Source organism: Rhinoraja longicauda, chromosome 30, assembly GCF_053455715.1.
Source record: "Rhinoraja longicauda isolate Sanriku21f chromosome 30, sRhiLon1.1, whole genome shotgun sequence".
NCBI classification, from domain to species: domain Eukaryota; kingdom Metazoa; phylum Chordata; class Chondrichthyes; order Rajiformes; family Arhynchobatidae; genus Rhinoraja; species Rhinoraja longicauda.
The window spans coordinates 13,744,349-13,764,690 of NC_135982.1; the positions used below are offsets into that span (position 1 = coordinate 13,744,349).

General features: G+C 43.7%; 1 protein-coding gene across 2 annotated transcripts in view; it reads left to right on the plus strand.

Moving 5' to 3' along the window:
• LOC144608065 (ephrin type-B receptor 2) overlaps positions 1–9,927 on the plus strand; it is an 81,559-nt gene extending 71,632 nt beyond the window's left edge. For both annotated transcript variants that reach the window (XM_078425341.1, XM_078425342.1), the window contains 5 exons: positions 1,912–2,127; positions 3,469–3,618; positions 5,084–5,277; positions 6,860–7,015; positions 9,024–9,927. In XM_078425341.1, the coding sequence (XP_078281467.1) occupies positions 1,912–2,127; positions 3,469–3,618; positions 5,084–5,277; positions 6,860–7,015; positions 9,024–9,132 (825 nt within the window). In that variant the 3' untranslated portion in view covers positions 9,133–9,927. The remainder of the gene's footprint in view (positions 1–1,911; positions 2,128–3,468; positions 3,619–5,083; positions 5,278–6,859; positions 7,016–9,023) is intronic.
• Positions 9,928–20,342: the final 10,415 nt, after the last annotated feature.

Sequence of the window (20,342 nt, forward strand, 5' to 3'; positions counted from 1 at the left end):
TCATATCTGAAATACTTCATTCCAGACAAGATCCTAGTGAAGACACAAGAGACTGCAGGTGCTGGTGAGATACTGGTGAACGTCCCCCTTACCCTCAAGGGTAGAAATATCAAGGCTTACGAGGGCTTAGGTTTTAAGGTGAGTGGGGTAAAGGTTAAAGGAGATCTTTAGAGGACATACTTTACACAGAGGGTGAAATGCACTACCAGGGGTAGTGGTAGAGGCAGATACGCGTGATATTTAAGAGGCTTTTAGATAGGTCCAAGGATATGGGAGTGGAGGGTTATGGATCATGACCCCCCCCCCTATATCAAAAATCTTCTAACCCACCACTCTATCTCCAGGTCCCTCAGGTCGGCCGATTTGGGGCTACTCACTATCCCGCGGTCTAGGCTTAAGCTCAGGGGTGACCGCGCTTTTGCGGTTGCAGCTCCGAGACTGTGGAACAGCATCCCTCTCCCCATCAGAACTGCCCCCTCCATCGACTCCTTTAAGTCCAGGCTCAAAACCTATTTCTACTCCCTAGCTTTTGAGGCCCTCTGAGGGGGCGCTGTGAACTGCTTATGTATGTGCTGTTATGTTTGTGTGCCATTGTATGTTCGTTTCTTAGTACCTGAACTGATGTACAGCACTTTGGTCAACGTGCATTGTTTTTAAATGTGCTATACAAATAAAATTGACTTGACTTGACATGAGCAGGCAGAGGAGATTAGTTTAACTTTGCATCATGGTCGGCATAAACATTGGGGGCCAAAGGGACTATTACTGTGCCACACTGTTCTATGTTCTACGAAACGTAGATGAACAGACAACTACAGCACGGGAACAGGCCATTCGACCCACCACTGATCATGATGCAGATCTAAGCTAATTCTACCTGTCTGCATGAGGTCTATATCACCCTATTCCCTGCTTGTTCGTGTGTCTGAGTGACTCTTAAACACCATTATCATACTTCCCCTGACAGCTCATTCCAAGCACCCAGCAGTCTCTGTGCAAAATATTGCTCTGCTCTTCTCCTTTTTACTTTCCCACTCTGACCTTCAAACATCTGACATTTCTACTCAGGGAAAAAGACTCTCTCAGCTCTACCTGCGCTTCTAATAATTTTATATACGTTTATCAGGTCACCCCTTTAGCCTCCAGTTAAAACAGTCCACGTTTCTCCAATCTCTCCTTGTGTATATACCTAAAATTCTCTATACTTTAAATGTGGCCTACATAACACTCGAAATGTGGTCTAGCCAAAGCTTTATACAGTTGGGATAATGTCTTCCCAACGCTTACACTAAATCTCCAACCAGTGATGGCAAAGAGGCCAAACATTTCTTTACCACCCTATCTGCATATGCTGCCACTTTCAGGGGGCTATTGGCTTGCACCCCAATATTCCTTTGTACATCAATGCTTTTAAGAGTCGCCTCATTCACTGAATTTGTTCTTCTTACGTTTGATCTCCTTCAAGTCAACACCTCGCACTTATCCCAATCGCTAAACTCCATCTACCATTTAACCAGCCAAATTTTCAACTGATATATCTCCTTCTCTATCCTTTGACAAGTATCTTCGCTACCCACAACCCCACTAATTTTCGTTGTCTATAAACTTATTAATCAGACGACCATTCATTTTCATCAGATCAAATAGCAGAGGTCTCGGCACTGATTCTTGCAGAACACCTCTGGTCAAAGACCTTCAGTCAGAGTAATGCTCCCCCTCCTCCACTACCCTCAGTCTTCTATGACCAAACCAGTCTTGCATCCAACTCACAGTATGTTTCATTGAGGCTAAATCTTCTAGTCCAGCCACCCATGAGCCCAGATTGGTATGCGAGAAACACCAGTGGAGCCAATGATCATCCATAAAGAGGTGATGTCGTGGTAATAACCTTTATTGTTTATTTTGTTGCAGCAAAATGACGGGCAGTTCACAGTAATACAGCTGGTTGGCATGCTACGTGGAATTGCTGCAGGGATGAAGTATCTCGCAGACATGAGCTATGTGCACAGAGACCTGGCAGCCCGCAATATTCTCGTCAACAGCAACCTCGTATGTAAGGTTTCGGACTTTGGACTGTCCAGGTTCTTAGAGGATGATACGTCAGACCCAACATATACAAGTGCTTTGGTAAATCACCCTATTAGAATAAATATATTCATTTGTCGCAGTGATTCGTACCTCGCAGTGAGCACGTTGTGCATTGAGGCACAATACTTCTGCACTTGTCCCCTTGACATTCTTGGTCATTTTGCACTGTGGCCCTGGTTGCCTTTTGCCACTAGTCTCTTTGCCCTCCACCTTTGCCTTTTAGTTTCTTGTCCCCTTTCTATCTTTATTTCCTCATCTGCAGTCTCTGTTTGGGTTCTCTCCCCCCACATCCATTCTAGTTTAAATCCTTTCTAACAACTACAAATCCACCTGCACTATCTTTTCAGACACTCATTCATCTGACCCGTTCTCCTGTGCATGCACTCAACAGGATGTGGCGAAGGAAATTATCCTTTTAAGTCCCGCTTTTTCAGTGTAGCCACTAACTGCAGATACATGTTGCACGACCTCATCCCTCATTCTACAAATATCGTTGGGACCAATTTATACCTTGACCACGGGTTGTTTATCCTCCCCTCCAGAATGCCCTGCAGTCATGCTAAGATATCCCGTAGGCCCAGCACCATCGAGGGAACATACTGTCCTGCATTCTCATTCACAACCACAGAAATATCTGTCTGTTTCCCTGAATCCTATTTATCAATAATCCTCCAGCCTTTTTGCTTCCTGAATTTCTATTCATTCAGACCCTGGAACTCCACTGATTGTTGTGTTTAATTTTCTCCTTGTGTTTAAGCTCGCCAGTTGGCTGCACAACACACACTACGTTTTGTGCAAAGTTATCAGAGCCGCCACTTACTTTAATTGTTCTACAATAAAGGAAATCTTTAGAGCCCCAGGAATGTGAGAAAGTGCTTCTGATCAATAAACACAAAGTACAGGACTAACACAGCGGGTCAGGTACCATCTCTGGAGGACATCGATAGGTGATGTTTCAAGTCGGGACCCTTCTTCAGTCTTGTCCCGAAACGTCACCAATCCGTGTCCTCCTGAGATGTTACCTGACCCGCTGAGTTGCTCCAGCACTTTGTGTTTTCCGCTTGTGATTCCAGAGCAACAGCAATTCCTTGTGTCTGCTCCAGATCAATGTTCCTTTGTTACGAAGTGAAACCCAAGCTGACTCTTAATGATAGCGGAGTCAGGGGGTTTGGGGAGAGGGCAGGAATGGGGTACTGATTGTGGATGATCTGCAATGATCACATTGAATGGCGGTGCTAGTTCGTAGGGCCGAATGGCCTCCTCCTCCACCAATTGTCTATTGTCTATTGATTCTTTGTTGGCGTGTTGGTTCTAATCAAACTTCAACAAAAGTGAAATCATCTAGGCACGGTGGGTTAAGATGCTTCTTTTTGTTTTCAGGGTGGAAAGATTCCAATACGTTGGACAGCGCCAGAGGCCATTCAATTCAGGAAGTTTACATCAGCCAGTGACGTTTGGAGTTATGGTATAGTCATGTGGGAAGTTATGTCCTATGGAGAGAGACCTTACTGGGATATGACCAATCAAGATGTACGTTAATTTCTCTAATTAATTAAATCTTTAGCTAATTTATCTTGAGATTTTGGCGATGCTCTGAAATGTGCATCTAAGGTCCATTATTTGAATGCAGCAGTCGCTGAATTGTAACTTCTCTCCCACCCCTCTTTTACCCCTCTCTCCCCAGTCCACAAACGATTTACGCATTTGTCCAATGTGTGTATTGCAGTGTATCTATCGTATTTACAAACTGTGAATTGGAATTGGCCTGCAATATTGACTGGGTTGTACATTCACATCCTTCTACAGTAACAGGCTTGACTGTTCTGTATCCAGTAGAGTGCCCGAATTTGCCAGCCCACTGTCCTGCCCGCACTGACCTGTTCCAGATATCAGACAGCTGACTTTCAGTACCTGAGAGGCCTCCCTGTGCAGCAGAGTGGACTCGGTACCTCATGCAGGCCTCAGACCTCCTGAGACTTTGCCCCATGTCCACTGAAAGCCTCGGATAGCTTACAACTATCCAAGACTTTAGACTATAGAGATACAGCACGGAAACAGGCCCTTCGGTCCACTGATTCCGCTCCGACCAGCGATCACCCCATACACTACTAGCACTATCCTACACACTGGGGACAATTTACATTTACAGAAGCCAATTACCCTACAAACCTGTAAGTTTTTGGAATGTGGGAGGAAACCGGAGCATCTGGAGAAAACCCACTTGGTCACAGGGAGAACGTACAAACTCCGTACAAACAGCATCCGTGCCCAGGATCAAACCCGGGTCTCTGGCACTATAAAGCAGCAACTCTATCCCTGCGCCCCAATCCCACCCAAAAGTCTTTGGAATTGATAGAGATTTTACAAACTGCATTCGATTTAATATATAACATTAATAAAGCAATTTTTAAATAACTGTAATAATATTGAATTGAAAATGTGAGCCAAAAACTGAAATGTCAAAATAAAGTAAAAGTAATTAAGCCTGTCCTGCCATTTGTCTTCTACGGTCAGCATTGGGGTCATGTTATTCACTCTAGCTCGACTTGGCATAAATCTAAAGTGCCAGATGCAAATTGTACCAACACACTCTGTTGCTGTTCTCCAGGCTCAATCCGCTTGCAGTTCCTTCTGGGCTACTTATTATAACGGAGCCAGTAATATCTGAATTAATGTTGAAATTGGTCTGTCGTACTTTCCAAGTCATATATGCATTTGAGGTCATAGAGTGTTATATAGTCATTCAGCGTGGAAACAGGGCCTTCGGCCCATCTTGCCCATGTTAACCAATGTGCGCTATTTACACTAGTCCCAACTGCCTACATTTGACTCATATCCCTCCCAACCTATCTTGTCCATGTAACTGTCCAAATGTTTTTTATACATTGTGTCTTAGTGTTGTAAGATAATTACAAAAAGTTGTTTACTTAGACCAAGAGTTCTAACAGTTACTTTGCCCGAGTGACTCCTGTGTTTTTATGGTTTATATTAAAAGGTGATCAATGCCATTGAACAAGATTATCGACTTCCTCCACCTATGGACTGTCCAACAGCTCTCCATCAATTAATGCTCGACTGTTGGCAGAAGGATCGGAACAACAGGCCAAAGTTTGGGCAGATTGTGAATACTTTGGATAAAATGATCAGGAATCCAAACACTTTAAAGGCTCTGACGCCACTATCATCAGGGTAAGAACTGTCTTTTATACTTCTTTTATTGAACTACCCACAGCTGGGTGTGTACACTTCCATCTCATTCCGGGCTCTAACTGCAAGACTCTACGTGGAAATCTGTGCACATGTTGATTGGGCTTAACTTTCACCATCGTAAAGCACAAGTGTTAACTGAACGGTTCAGCAGGAAAGAGGAGGAAATCAGGAGATAATCCAATGGAATTAAATTCAGAATTTATGAATAGCGAAGATATTAATGGAATATTCAAATTTACATGGACATTTGTATGCATGTTGATTGGCTTCACTTGGAATTAAATTCAGAATTTGTGAATGCAGAAAATATTCACTAATGAAAACACTCAACACCTTGTGATCTCTGCCATTCAATATTATTTTGCCAAGCGCCAATTTCCAATATTTGCCATTTTTTCAAATCTCATGAATATCTCAGCAACTGAACTTCAACAGCCCACATGAATAGTCAATTCCAGAGGTTTTCAATGTCATAGATGAATTTCCCCAGTGTGGGACGAATAAAGGAATGTATATATATATATATATATATATATGAAGTGTCAGCAAATAACTGCAGATGCTGGTACAAATCGAAGGTATTTATTTCAAGATCAAGATTCAAGATAGCTTTATTTGTCATCCAATATTGGACGAAATTCAGTCACCTGAAGAAGGGTCTCGACCCGAAACGTCACCCATTCCTTCTCTCCAGAGATGCTGCCTGACCTGCTGAGTTACTCCAGCATTTTGTGATATATATATATGAAGGTATTATTCCCATTTTAGTCCTTGATTGGTTGAAACTTGTACTTTGAGACTGATTCCTGGTTCTGGGTATCCTGGCCATGGTAAACATCATCCAGGTATCTACATTCTCAACCACTTTGTGGATGTTGCCATTTTCAATGATGTCATCTCTGACACTTCTAAATTTATGGTCTAGGCCCAGTCTGCATAATGTTTCCTCTTAGGACAATCCCGCAATCCTAATTCACCACCCGATGAGTACATGTTGCACTCCTTACATTACAAATATACCCTTACTTCAGGAAGGGTACCAGACCGACATACAACATTCTAGGTGCAGTCTCTCCAGACTGTTATATAATTACAGTAAGAGATCAACCATTTACTCTTGTTGTCAAATTCTCTTGCAGTAAAGGCCAAAATCCTAATTGCCTGCTGCACCTGCATGTTAACTTTCAGTGTGTAGAAAGGAACTGCAGATGCTGGTTTAAACCGAAGGTAGACACATAAAGCTGGAGTAACTCAGTGGGACAGGCATGGAATGGGTGACGTTTCGGGTCGAGACCCTTCTTCAGACCTTCAGTGATTAGTGTACAAGGACGCACTGAACATCACTTTTCAATCTCTCACCACGTAGAAACTCTTTCTATTTTTTGTTCCAACTTGGCAATGATATTGTTATAGACTGACCACATAATGTACCTTGTGGATTGAACGTGAATATCTGTTTGTAACCTGTTTGTGGGTAATTCTGAACTTAGATTTTGGCCTAATTCTGATTCCTATGATCAATCTGTGGCGGTTCACTCAATTTCCTGCATTCTGTTTACAGGGTAACTTTACCTTTACTCGATCGTACGGTTCCTGATTTCTCCAGCTTCTCCACAGTAGGTGACTGGTTGGAGGCCATTAAGATGGGCCAGTATAAAGATAACTTTATGAACGAAGGTTTCACATCATTCGACTTTGTCTCACAAATGACTGCGGAGTAAGTTTCAATTTTGTTGTGCATAATTCCACATAGTTGTGGGGTGTGTAGGAAGGAATTGCAGATGCTGTTTAAACCGAAGATAGACACAAAAAAGCTGGAGTAACTCAGCGGGACAGGCAACATCTCTGGAGAGAAGGAATGGATGACGTTTCGGGCCGAGACCCTCCTTCAAACCCGAAACGTCACCCATTCCTTCCCTCCAAAGATGCTGCCTGTCCCGCTGAGTTACTCCAGCTTTCTGTGTCTATCTAGAGTTCTGGAGTGAACCACCACTGAATAAGAGGCATTCCAGACTGTACCCACCCTCTGGGTGAAATGAAAAGGTCCCGCACTGATCCCTGTAATACACTGCACGTAGCAGATTTTTAGTTGAGAAAACAACAAAAACAACTCTCTGCCTCCTGTTACCAAGCCAATTTTAGCTCCAGTTTACCAAAACACCTTGAACTCAAAGGTGCTCTTAACTTTCTGTACATCTACCTTGTCAAATGCAAATATACCAAGTCTACTGCTTTGACTTCATCACTTTTAGTAACCTGCTCAAAAAACTGACCAGATGCCTTTCCAAATGATCACAAATCGTATCCTTAAGATTTTTTTTGATTTTCTTTTCCAACTAATGGCATGAGGCTCAGCAGCCTGTAGATTATTGGCCTATCCCTACCCTCTCAATGAATATGAGAACAACACGAGGTACCCTCCAGTCTTCCTCTGCCTCATATGGGCTTAAAGATAACCTGAAAATCTCCATCAGACTCCCGGTAATCTGCCCCCTCGATTCCCTTAACACCCTGTGATAAATTTCATCAGTCCCTGGAGGTCTGTTTGCCTCAATGAGCACCATTACCTCAAACCCTTCCCCTTTCCCGATAAACACACTTCCCGGACTAACAGCATGCACTTCCCTGTCTTGCCATCCTTCTCCCTGGTAATTATTGACAGAAAGTGTTCATTCAGGGCACCAAACCTCACATAAAGATTTCCTCTTTGGCCCTGAGGGGACCCATTCTTTCCTTATATATTTATTAAAAGTATTGGAATCCTTCAATTCTGTTGGCCAGGGCCATTTCACGTCCCCTTTTTGTCACGCCAAGCCGTGAAACAATATTGGCACAAATGCATTGGAATGTTTATTTGACATAGTTATAAATTGAATCTTATAAATAACTCAGATCTATCTTAAAACCTATAAACAATAATGTGTATTAGATCTTGTTATTTACATTATTGCGATAACTGAAATATTATAGAACATTTGTATATTCTATACATTTGTAATGAGCAGTAAGTACTGAATAAGCAACAATTCAATGAATACTAGACAAAGTGGACCTGTTGGGCCCAAACCTCTCCTGCATTGGTGCAGCACCCTGTCCTCCACCCCTCTCTCCTCAACCCCCCCTCCCCTCTCCCTTCTCCCCCACTCCCCCTTGCCCCCTCCCTCCTCCCCTCCCCCTCCCCTCCTTTTAAACTTAAAAATGTGAATAACTTAAAAAATATAACACCGATTTCAATAAAACTACTTGCATTATCACTAAAATGACAATGGTGAGTAAGGTGGGCCTAACATTGTCGCGCTATCATGTACCGTTTGGCTGAAGTTCAGTCACAAACAAGATAACAATCGAGAGTTTTAGTATATAGATAAACCAATGGGCATAGAGCTACTGCCTTACACCGCCAGAGACCTGGGTTCAATCCTGACTATGAGTGCTGTCTGCATGGAGTTTGTATGTTCTCCCTGGGACCTGTGTGGGTTTTCTCTGAGATCATTGGTTTCCTCCCACATTCCAAAGATGTACAGGTTTGTAGGTTAATTGGCTTTGTATAAAATGTAAGATTGTGCCTAGTGTGGGCAGGGTGGTGTTAATGTGCGGGGATCGCTGGTCGTTGCGGACTCGTTGGGCCAAAGGGCCTGTTTCCGCGCTCTAAACTAAACTAAACAATGGAGCCCAATCTTCTGCAGATTTCCAATCCCTTACAATGTCTTTCTCTTTCCCACTAGGGATATGCTTCGAGTTGGCGTCACTTTGGCAGGACATCAGAAGAAAATTTTGAACAGTATTCAGATGATGCAAAGACAAATGAATCAGATTCAGTCATTGGAAGTCTGAAGACAGGGGTCATTGTGAGACTGACACATTGCAACCTGGACCTTCACTGTCCAAAATCCTTCAACGAAGGCTGGAAAAGCTATGTAAAACTAGCTTAACATTTACATTTAATCCAGGGAAACCCTTTAAAAGGGTTGAATCAACTGTAATATAAAACTAACAGAATATCCAAGGAACCATGCAATTAACCCAGAATCTTTAATTACCACGAACACTGTGTAATAATTCAAATGTGGCTAAGGTGCCAATTACCCGTGCATTACTTTTCCCGAAACAAACTTAAGGGAACGAAACAATGTTTATAATGAACTGTACAAATTTGGAAGTAGACAGTTCAGAATATCTCACAGCCGTTTTGTGCGCAAGAATTTTTTTTTTAAATCAGGAATTGGAGGAAGCACAAGTTTTGAGGCTTGTAAGTGATGCGCATCTCTGCAAGAGAACAAAGACTGAAGAACAGCACAGAAACCTGCAGTAGTTACATTGGCGACTGTTGCACCTTTGGGTCAGACGGGACCTCCGACGTGAAGCTGTTCCCTTGATTCTTTCAGTAGGACTTGTACAGTTGGCAGATTTTCCTACCTTCAACACTTCCACGTTGTTATAGTGGCACTTTGCTCCAATGGTTCTTATCATAGTGAATCTGTTCAGTAGGGACGAGGCATTATTTGCCAAGTTTAGAGAAACATTACACGTCGATTTTTTTGTTTCTGGTCTGACAAAATTCTTTGACATTTTACTAAATCTTTATAATGTACAGCAAATATTTATTGATAGGGGGATTAAAATACAGCTCTGCCACATACGTACTTCAGAGAAAGGTGGTTATTTGAATTTGTATCATAGCTGATGTTGGCATGGTTAAAAACGACATTGTATTTTGTGTAGTGACAGCCAGTGACACATTACATTGTTGTGTTGCATCCGATCCACATGGTGTCGAGGCACTCACCACAGTACCAAGTGGATCAGGATGCAAACCCAGCCGTAATGAACGTCAATGGCTGGCTCACTTTTGTTACCATCCCACTGATCGATGATCTTTGTTGATTCCTTATAACAAAGTTGAAAAAAACACTGCTTGTTTGATGCAAATCTTGGTAAAACAACATGGCGTTTTATGAAAAAAAAACACACACACTGTGGAAACATTTCTTCACTCAAAGTGTGGTGAACCTGTGGAATTCTCCACCAAGGAAGCTATTGAAGGCGAAGGCACTGAATATATTTATGAAGAAGGTACGTAGATTTCTGGACACTGAAAAGCACAGCAGGTATGGAGAAGGAGCAGAAATGTGGTATTGAGGTAGAGGAGCAGTCAAGGGATATGAGAAAAAAGCAGGAACAGGTTACTGATTCTGGATGATCAGCCATGATCATATTGAATGACAGTGCTGGCTCGAAGGGTCAAATGGCCTACTCCTGCACCTACGTTCTATGTTTCTATATTTTATTGAATGATGGGGCGGACTCAAAAGGCTGAATGGGCTCCTCCTACCACTTTGAGTTTCTATGGTTGTTTAGCCATGTTTAATGGAGTCTGATGCGCGGATCTGTAGAAGGAACTGCAGATATTGGTTAACACTGAAGAGAGACACAAAATGGTGGAGGAACAGCGGGTCAGGCAGCATCTCTGGAGAAAATGAATAGGTGGAGTTTCAGGTCGAGATCCTTCTTCACGCGTGATTCATCACATGTTGTGCTCAGGTTTATTCATAACCCTCGTCAATAAATGGACCACCAAGACACAAGAAAGAATTGAATTGATCAAAGTGTGCTAAGTAAATGAAGCAAACATTTATAGAAGGGAGCAAAAAGCATTTACTTTTGTCCAATGGAAAAGTGAACAGCAAAGAATGCTTCTCTAAATTTCCAATGTCAGTCCCAAGACTGCACCTTTAACATTCTTATCAGATGCTACTAATTCAGCAGTTGGCTAACAATATTGTAAATCATGCAGTCTTCAATAATCAGTGTGTTCACGAAGTTTATACGTTAGTAAGATCTCTACCAAAATGCTAAACTTAAGGTACAAAACAAAAAAAACCCAAAATGTTCAATTTACTCTGGAAAACAAGCAAAAGTTATGGACGTAAACATGGAGTTGTGGGTGGAAATTACTGAGGGAGGGTGGGGGATGGAGCCAAAGACATGAAGCTACAGGTGCTACCCAACTAACGATGCTTCGACTTACGATATTCCGACTTTACAATGGTGGAAACGCTGGGCAACGGCAGCGACCCATAAGCTCGCTTCCGGCCACCTGATCAGGTGTATTAAATGCATTGCGACCTACGATATTTTCGGTTTGCGTTGGGTTTATCGAAACGTAACCCCAACCCCAAAGCTGAGGAGCACCTGTCTACAGCGTTGAGGCAGGCCAAACACGTTGGTATTCTGGGAGCTCAGTGCCAGAGGAATGGTCAAAGCTCAGTGCCAGAGGAATGATCTAAGAGGGGTAGTTCGGGAAACTGCAACATTCATTAAGACAGAGGGAAAGTCATCGTGAGTGAGCAAGAGGCAGGGAAGAGTGGAAACGAATGCCAACCTCAGTCAGTGAGAAGCACAGAGCGCTGGAGATTGCGTGAAAGAGCATCTAGTAATTTATAATGACTGGTTAACCTATCCATCTATATATCTTTGAGATATGGAGGAAACCCATAGCCACAGGGAGAACCAGCAAACTCCACACGGACAGCACCCGAGGTCAGGATCAAACCTGGGTCTTGGATACGATGATTTTTTTCCTTCTGGAGTGTAGGAGGCAAAGACGTGACCTTAGAGGTTGATAAAATCTTGAGGGCATAGTTTAGGCGAATGGTCATAGCCTTTTTTTCCCCAAGTGTGGGCACGTCTAAATCTAGAGGGTGGCACAGCAATAGAGTTGCAGCCTTGCAGCACTTGGAGCGCCAAAGACCTGGGTTCGATCCCGACTACGGGTACTTTCTGTACGGAGTTTGTATGTTCTTCCTGTGACCGCGTGGGTTTGCTCCGAGATCTTTGGTTTCCTCCCACACTCCGAAGACGTACAGGTACGTACTGTTGGTAAACTGGCGTGGTAACTGTAAAAAAAGATGTCGGGAGCCCACTGTGCAGAGTGTCCACCTTGCATTCGTGTGAGTTCATGTGATGAACCAAGGTTATCCCGTTCAGGATTCATGATATCTTTATTTGTCATCCAAAAAACAAGTCTTTTGGACGAGATTTCGTCACCCACAGTCCAACAATAAGAGCAATAAAATAAGCAAATTACACAACCCCAACCAACACAAAACACAAAAAAAAAGAAACATCCATCATAGTGAGTCTCCTCCAGTCACCTCCTCACTGTGATGGAAGGCCAGAATGTCTTTCCCCTTCCCCTGCCGTCTTCTCCCGCGGTCAGGCTGTTGTACTTGCCACGTTCCAGGCCGCGCCGGTCGGTGAAAGGTCCGCCACTTGGTATTCTGGAGAGGAGCCTCCACCATGTCTTCTCCTTCTGTCGCCGGCTGTTTAATCCAGCCGCCCCCTAGACACCTGGTCTAAGGGAAGCCCGGCCCCAGAGAGCTCCCCACCCCGAGGTGAAGTAAGGGCTGGCAGATGAGGTTCTGCGTGACATGATTTCAATGAAGATGCTTATCCAAGTTGACAATGGGGTCTTGATGAAACGGGACAAGGTGCCGAGGAATGGCAGATGGAGTTTTAAAAGCATCCAGCATTCCAGACATCCCTTTGCCTGCACACAACCTACTCCAATCAACTTTAGTAAGTCCCTTTCCAAAGCCAAAGTTGGCCTTGCCCCAATTCAGAACTTTAACTTGTTCTTATCCGTAAATATTTTAAAGCTAAAAGAGCTGTTGTCACGAGTCCCAAACAACTCACCCGTCGACACTTCAGTCACATGCCTTTCCCAATTTCTGAAGGGGAGGTCAGGCTTTCCCAGACCCCTTGTCCCCGGGTCCTCCAAGGAAACCTCCTGCCTCACACTTGCCTCACATCCCATCCCACTGCCAATCCAGTTCAAACCCTCTGGTGTATTAAGAGCAGAGCTGCCCACCAGGATATTGGTTCCCCTCCAGTTTAGGTGTCAACTCTTCCTTTTATACAGGTCAAGAAGGGTCTCGATGAAACGGGACAAGGTGCCGAGGAATGGCAGATGGAGTTTTAAATGTCACCCATTCCTTCTCTCCTGAGATGCTGCCTGACCTGCTGAGTTATTCCAGCATTTTGTGAATAAATACCTTCTTTTATACAGGTCATCTCTGCCCCAGTTGCGATCCCAACAGTCCAAAAATCTGAATCCCCGCCCCCTTCGCTAACGTCTCCCCTCACAATTACCTGTCCTTCCCTCCTGTTCTTTCCATTACCAGGACAGGATACACTCTGCAGATTTCTGCCATCAATATCCCGCTGTTGAACCTTTTCGCCCCACTCCCAGTGTTCAAGCCTGAAGAAGCATCCCAGCCCGAAACATCACTTATCCACGTTCTCCAGGGATGCTGCCTGACCTGTTGAGTTACTCCAGCACTTGTGTCCTCCCTACATTGACTGCAAGACTTCATCCCTTTTCCTACTCATGTCAGTTGTGCCAACATGCACAGCGACTTCAAGCTGCTTACACTGGCCCTTGAGAATATTCTGCAGCCACGAATCCTGGACCCTGCACACACATCATCCTGGGGTCTCTCTTGGCGCCACAGAATCTCCTGTCCGACCCCCTCACTAATGAGTCTCCCATCCCCGTTGCCTTGCCTTCCCCACTGTACCTGACTGCGGATGCTGCATCTCTCTCTAGGCCAGCCATCCCCCAACCCCAATACAGTGTCGAAACAGGCTCACCTGTTGTTAAAGAGGAATGACCAAGAGTCAAGGGTGTTTTATTGTTATATGTCCCAGATAGAACAATGAAATGCTTACTTGCAGCAGCACAACAGAAAATGTAAACACAGTACACTGTAAACAATATAATAAACAAGAGAAAGTTCAGTGAGTGTGTGTATGTGTATATATATATATATATGTATGTGTATATATATATATACATTGTGTGTACATTATATATATATATATATAGTGTGTATGTATATATATACATACATTGTGTGTATGTATATATATACGCATAAATACGCATATATAGATCATATATATGTGTGTGTGTGTGTATATATGTATATATATATATATATATATATACACACACATGCGTACACACAAAAGTCAAACAATAATAGTGCAATAATGACAATAATAGTCTATGTAGTTCAGAGCTTATTTGAGGTTGTGGTGTTTAATAGCCTGATGGCTGTAGGGAAGGAGCTGTTTCTGAACCTGGATGTTACAGTTCAGGCTCCTGTACCTTTTTCCCAATGGCAGGGGTGAAATGAGTGTGTGGCCAGGGTGGTGTGGGTCTCTGATGATGCTGGCTGCCTATTTGAGGCAGCGACTCTGGTAAATCCCTTCGATGGTGAGGAGGTCAGAACCCGTGATGGACTGGGCAGTGTTCACGACCTTTTGCAATCATCTTCACTCCTGTGCATTCAAGTTGCCGAACCGTAGGAAATCCCTGCACCCTCTGCCTTTTCCCGATCCTGGTGGTCACCTATCTACTTTCCTTCTTACCCGAGGCAATATTCCCTCACTGTAACTCCTATCTCAGTCTCCCAGATGGTCCAGAGGTCATCCAGCCTCATGTCTAGTTCCCTAACACAGTCTGTAAGGAGTTGCAGTTGGACACACCTCGCACAGGTGTAGTGCAAGGTGTACTGGAAGCCTCCCGGACTTCCCACATTCTGCAGGAGGAGCAGGCCACTGCCCTAGCTGCCATCTGCTGCATCAGACAATCTACAATAGAAAGAACATGCCTTATCCTACCAAACTCCATCAAGACGAAGCCTCAAGATTTACCCTCCATAAAAAAACGTATCTCTACATCACTGGAAGGTTGAGGGAAAAGGAAATGGACCGAATGATGGAGGAGCGAGCTGCTTGCTACTGGGCCGATGGCAGAATCCTCTGGCAGTCCGGTCACAATGGGTATTGAGGGCTTCTGACTGAGGGGCATTCCCAATCGGGCTGAACCCCACCAAGCAACTCATTGTATCCCGATCCCAAATTCCTCCTTGAAGTTGGACGGTCGTTTGACTGGAGTGGAGCACCCAAGAGTCTGCGACCTGGACCTGTGAATGCCACCTTGGCCAGGCTGATCGGGTGGTCCCCAGACTGACTTGTATTCCCTCTGCAAGGCGCACCCTAGAATCATGAAAGTGGCTCATGAGAGTGCAACCAGACCTTGAAGAGCAGCCCCTACAGTTACTCGAAAAGGGGCTACAACCTCTGACACTCAGGGAGATGGTCCTCACAGTGTCCATGAGGTTCCTGGAGGTCCTTTTAGCTGATGTATACTGCAAGGGCTGGAGTGCATTCTGCACAAGCAAGACAATCCTTTAATTTGAAATCTTTATGACTTATGTGATCATTCTGATGATGTAATATAAATACGTTTATTTCTAAAATAAGAGGTTCAAGGTGTGTATCTGAGATCGTTGGTCCAGTCACTATAAGATTTGGATACTGCCTCTCCATTCTTCTACTTGTTGGAGATCTGTAAGCAACAGTGGCCACACAGTGGCGCAGCGGTAGAGTTGCTGCCTTTCAGCGCCAGAGACCCAGGTTCAATCCTGACTACGGGTGCTATCGGTACAGAGTTTGTATGTTCTCCCCGTGACCAAGTGGGGTTTATCCAGTTGCTCTGGTTTCTTCTCACACTCCAAAGACGTATTGGTTTGAAGGTTAATTGGCTTTGGTAGAAATTGTGAATTGTCGCTAGTGTATAGAAAAGCATTTGTGCACGGGATGATCGCTGGTCGGCACGGACTCGGTGGGCCGAAGGGCTTGTTTCTGCGCTGTGTCTCTAAGTAAATATTTTTTAAACTCATGGAGCTGCTAACCAGTGATAGCTCCTCTGTCACAGATCCAGAGAGGAGGGGCAACTCGGTTCATTATTTTAAGGCAAGGAAGGTTTATTTATACAGCACATTTCAGCAACAAGTCAATTCAAAGTGCTTTACATAAACCATTACAGAGCAATTCAAAACAATTAAAAACAGTCATTAAAGAGAATAGAAAATAAAAACAATCTAAAATAGAATAAGGCAGGTATAAAATACACGAATAAAAGTTACAGTGCAGTGTAAAGAGCCTGACCCACTTTAGGCGATTTTAAGACGACTGCCGGCGACTAGGCTGCCGCCGACAGTTCGCCGGGGTGTCGCGGGCATGACCGTGAGGAGTCTTCCAAGAATCGTAGTGGATCTCAGCGCGTCACTGAGAAATCAACCGGAGTGAAATTTCTCAGTAACAGCTGGCTTGTCGCCAGGTATCGTTGCTTATTGCGGGCGCTGTCGCATGCTGTCCCCAGGTTTGCTAGGTTCTCTTAGATGCAATTAGAAGCACATAATATTAAAATAAGTAAAGTCATTTCAAGATACCATATAATACTTGTGTTTAACCAATTTATTTACCGTCAGGACATTTGACAGGTAGATTGGAGGCGACAGTTTGACGGTCAGGTAAGCGTGGGAATTTTCGCGATGGTTATGGCCATCAGCCGTTACATTTAAAGTGGGCTCCCAACCCAGATATGCAACCCAGAAACCAGATATGCATCTCCCGTACATTTTCAAAGAATGCCCACACACTTTTCACAAAAATCCATTTAACCACTTTTAAAATAAAATTTCTTAATACTGCTATTAGTTAACTGGAAGTCAATCCAGTTTATGCCTTGTTACCGTGAAGCTTGGTTTTCAAGTAACCAGGGCAAGATGTTATATTTCAAAACTCTCAAGTACTTACCGACTTGTCAGTGATTTCAGTGAAAATTAGGACGCCGGAGAAGCATTGACAGCGTGGGAATTTCGCGATGTTTCCGAAGACGGTGTAATCTCGACCTGACTCGGCATTGTCGTGGTCATTATCATCGGGTAAAAGAAAATTTTGGCGATCTGCTACGACTTTGACAGTCGCCGGCAGTCGCCTAAAAAATCGCCTAAGTGGGACAGGCCCTTAGAAATGAATAATTATTTGATTTAATAAAAGGCAGTGGTGAACAGAAAAGTCCTCAGCCTCGATTTAAAAGAACTGAGAGTTGCAGGGGACCTGCAGTTTTCTGGGAGTTTGTTCCATGTATGTGGTGCATAAAAACTAAACGCTGCATCTCCATGTTTAGTTCTGACTCTGGGGACAGAAAGCAGACCTGTCCCAGACAACCTGAGAGGTCTGGATGGTTCATAACGTAGCAGAAGATCGGAAATGTATTTTGGCCCTAAACCATCCAGTGCTTTATAAACCAACAGTAGTATTTTGAAATCAATTATTTGACAGACTGGAAGCCAGTGTAAAGACCTCAGAACTGGAGTGATGTGATCCACTTTCTTTGTCTTAGTGAGGACTCGAGCAGCAGTGTTATGAATCAGCTGCCGCTGTCTAATCGATGAAGGGGCTTTGTCCTCTCCGGACGTGTCCACCAGATTGTGGAGATTGATGTTGTAGGGGATTGTATTCAATTGTACTTTGAATCCCAGGTGATCTAACATTCCATCCCAACCTACCACCTGGTAGCTTGTCCTTTTTACTGCCCTCCATTTGCTTTTGAATGACCATAATTAGCCCCTGCCTTTCCAAATGCTGGTAGATCCTGTCCCTCAGAATCATGTCCAGTACCGTTCTCACTGCTGATGCTATGCTCATTGGCCTGTAGTTTCCTGGCTTGTTCTTATATCCATTCTTATATAAAGGCACAACACTAGCCCGCCTGTAGAAGCAAAGCACTGCAGCCCGCCTGTAGAAGCAGATTACCAAAGATACCCAGATTACCAAAGATTACCAAAGAGAGAGAAAGAAAAAGAGTGAATGAGCAAACAACTGACAATGAGAGACTTAGAAAAGAGAGAAAACAAATGCCAAGCCCCAGCCAGAGAGAAGCGCAGAGTGCTGGAGAATAAAGAGAGAGCTGGAGGGAAGCGTACTAGTCGGATAGATACCTGGAGATCAAAGGTTTGAAGAGAGACTGATAGAACCAGACAGAGATGGAGGGAGAATAGAGAGGGATGGAAAGAGCTGGAGAATGAAGTGGATTAGTGTGATTCTTATCACAACTCAATTTAGTTGAGAATCAGCTTTGCAGAAGGCTCTTTAGAAGCCAGTGAATAAGATAGAGTGCTTTATGCTCGAATTACACTTAACTAACCAGAATTACATCCTACATTGTGATAAACTGTTCTAAGTAATTCATTGCTGCTCTCTGCATGATGTGAAGTAGATTAGAAAGCTTCTTATTACAAAGCAAATTGGTTGATAGTAGTTACATGTATTGAGATGGAGCTTTGAAGATATGCTTTAGATTCCTTTTGATACCCTTGAGAAAGGCAGATAGCTGTTGAAGGATAGAGATCCCATTACCACTAATCCAGTATTGTGCTGTACCAGCTACAGAGCTTCTACTCAGTTGATGCAATTTTCTTCATACCTCAAGAATAAATGTAAAGGCAGTATCATCATCTCAGTCAGGTACAATTGAATAAGGCAAAGTGCTGCATTTTGCAACTGCTATTTATTAAACAGGGCAATGGTCTTGCATGGAGATAAACAGTCCAATTGAATTCAGTACAGTGTTGCTCTTTGAATGAGAAGGAATCATTCAAAATGATTCTTTTGATGGAAGTTGCTAAACTAAATCTCCATTCATCTGCAGACTCAAACTTTGGCGGTCAGACTCGCAGGTTTTGTTATTAATACTCCCAACGCATTTTTATTTGGGTTTTTCTTTACACTTCTTCTGGTGAATCCAGCAAGTTTAAAAGCAGTGCGGGAAATAGAACCATTGGTGGCACGGTGGCACTGGCACCATGGGCGGCACCATTGGCACGGAACCATGGCGCAGCGGTAGAGTTGCTGTCTTACCGCACTTGCAGCGGCAGAGACCCGGGTTCGATCCCGACTACGGGTGCTGTCTGTACGGAGTTTGTACGTTCTCCCCGTGACCTGCGTGGGTTTTCTCCGAGATCTTCAGTTTCCTCCCACACTCCAAAGGCGTACAGGTTTATAGGTTCATTTGCTTGTTGTACGGGTAAATAGTCCCTAGTGCATGTTGGGTAATGTTAATGTGCGGGGAGCGTTGGTTGGTGTGGACTCAGTGGGCCGAAGGGCCCGTTTCCGCTCTGTAACCCTAAACTAAACTAAACTAAACCAGGTGAGTTTAAAAGGAGTTTCAGAATCTGAGCTGGTGAGTGGAAGGAAGCGAGGGAACTGTAGACGTGGAGTCGGAGGGGAACATGGGAACTGGAACACCAGTGAATGGGAAGCAAGCCTGGGAACTGTGCTCCCAATGAGTGGGAAAGGAACGGTTCAATGATGCTTTATAGTCATGTGTGCACTGCACTTATGCACATTTTACATACTGTCAGTCACACATACATGAGTCACAATATTTTGGCGCCATTTACGAATATTACAAAGTCCGGTACACTCGCTCCATATGCTATTGGAGCACTTCATTCTCACATTGGTATTTACTAAACAAGCTATATCTTACTTTAAAATGTTATGAATCTAGCACTCTTCTTTAAATAAATAATATTTTATACAATTGAAATCAATTCAATTTAATAGTCACTTCACAGATTGACCTTGGTAGATCCATTACTGCACAGTGTGCTTCATATTACACTGGTTATCAGTCGTAGAGAGAAACAGCCCTTTGGTCCAACTTGCCCAAAAATGGCGAACATGTCCAAGCCACAGTAGTCCCACCTGCCTGCGTTTGGTACATATCCCTGCAAACCTGTCCTATTCATGTACCTGTCTAACTGTTTCTTAAATGTTGGGATAGTCCCTGCCTCAACTACCTCCTCAGGCAGCTTGTTCCATACACCCACCACCCTTTTGTGTGAAAAGGTTACCCCTCAGATTCCTATTAAATCCCTTTCCCCTTCACTTAAACCTATGTCCTCTGGTCTTCGATTCACCTACTCTGGGCAAGAGACTCTGTGCATCTACCCGAACAATTCCTCATAAATAAACAGAACCACATCTTGCATTCAGTGAAACAGTGCTGGCTAAATCAATGTTGTTCTTTACACAAAGCAAATCGACTGACTTGACAGCAAATATATCTAAACAATACTCTTTGCATATGGTGTGATAGTCCTTTTTAATGTTGTAGTGGACAG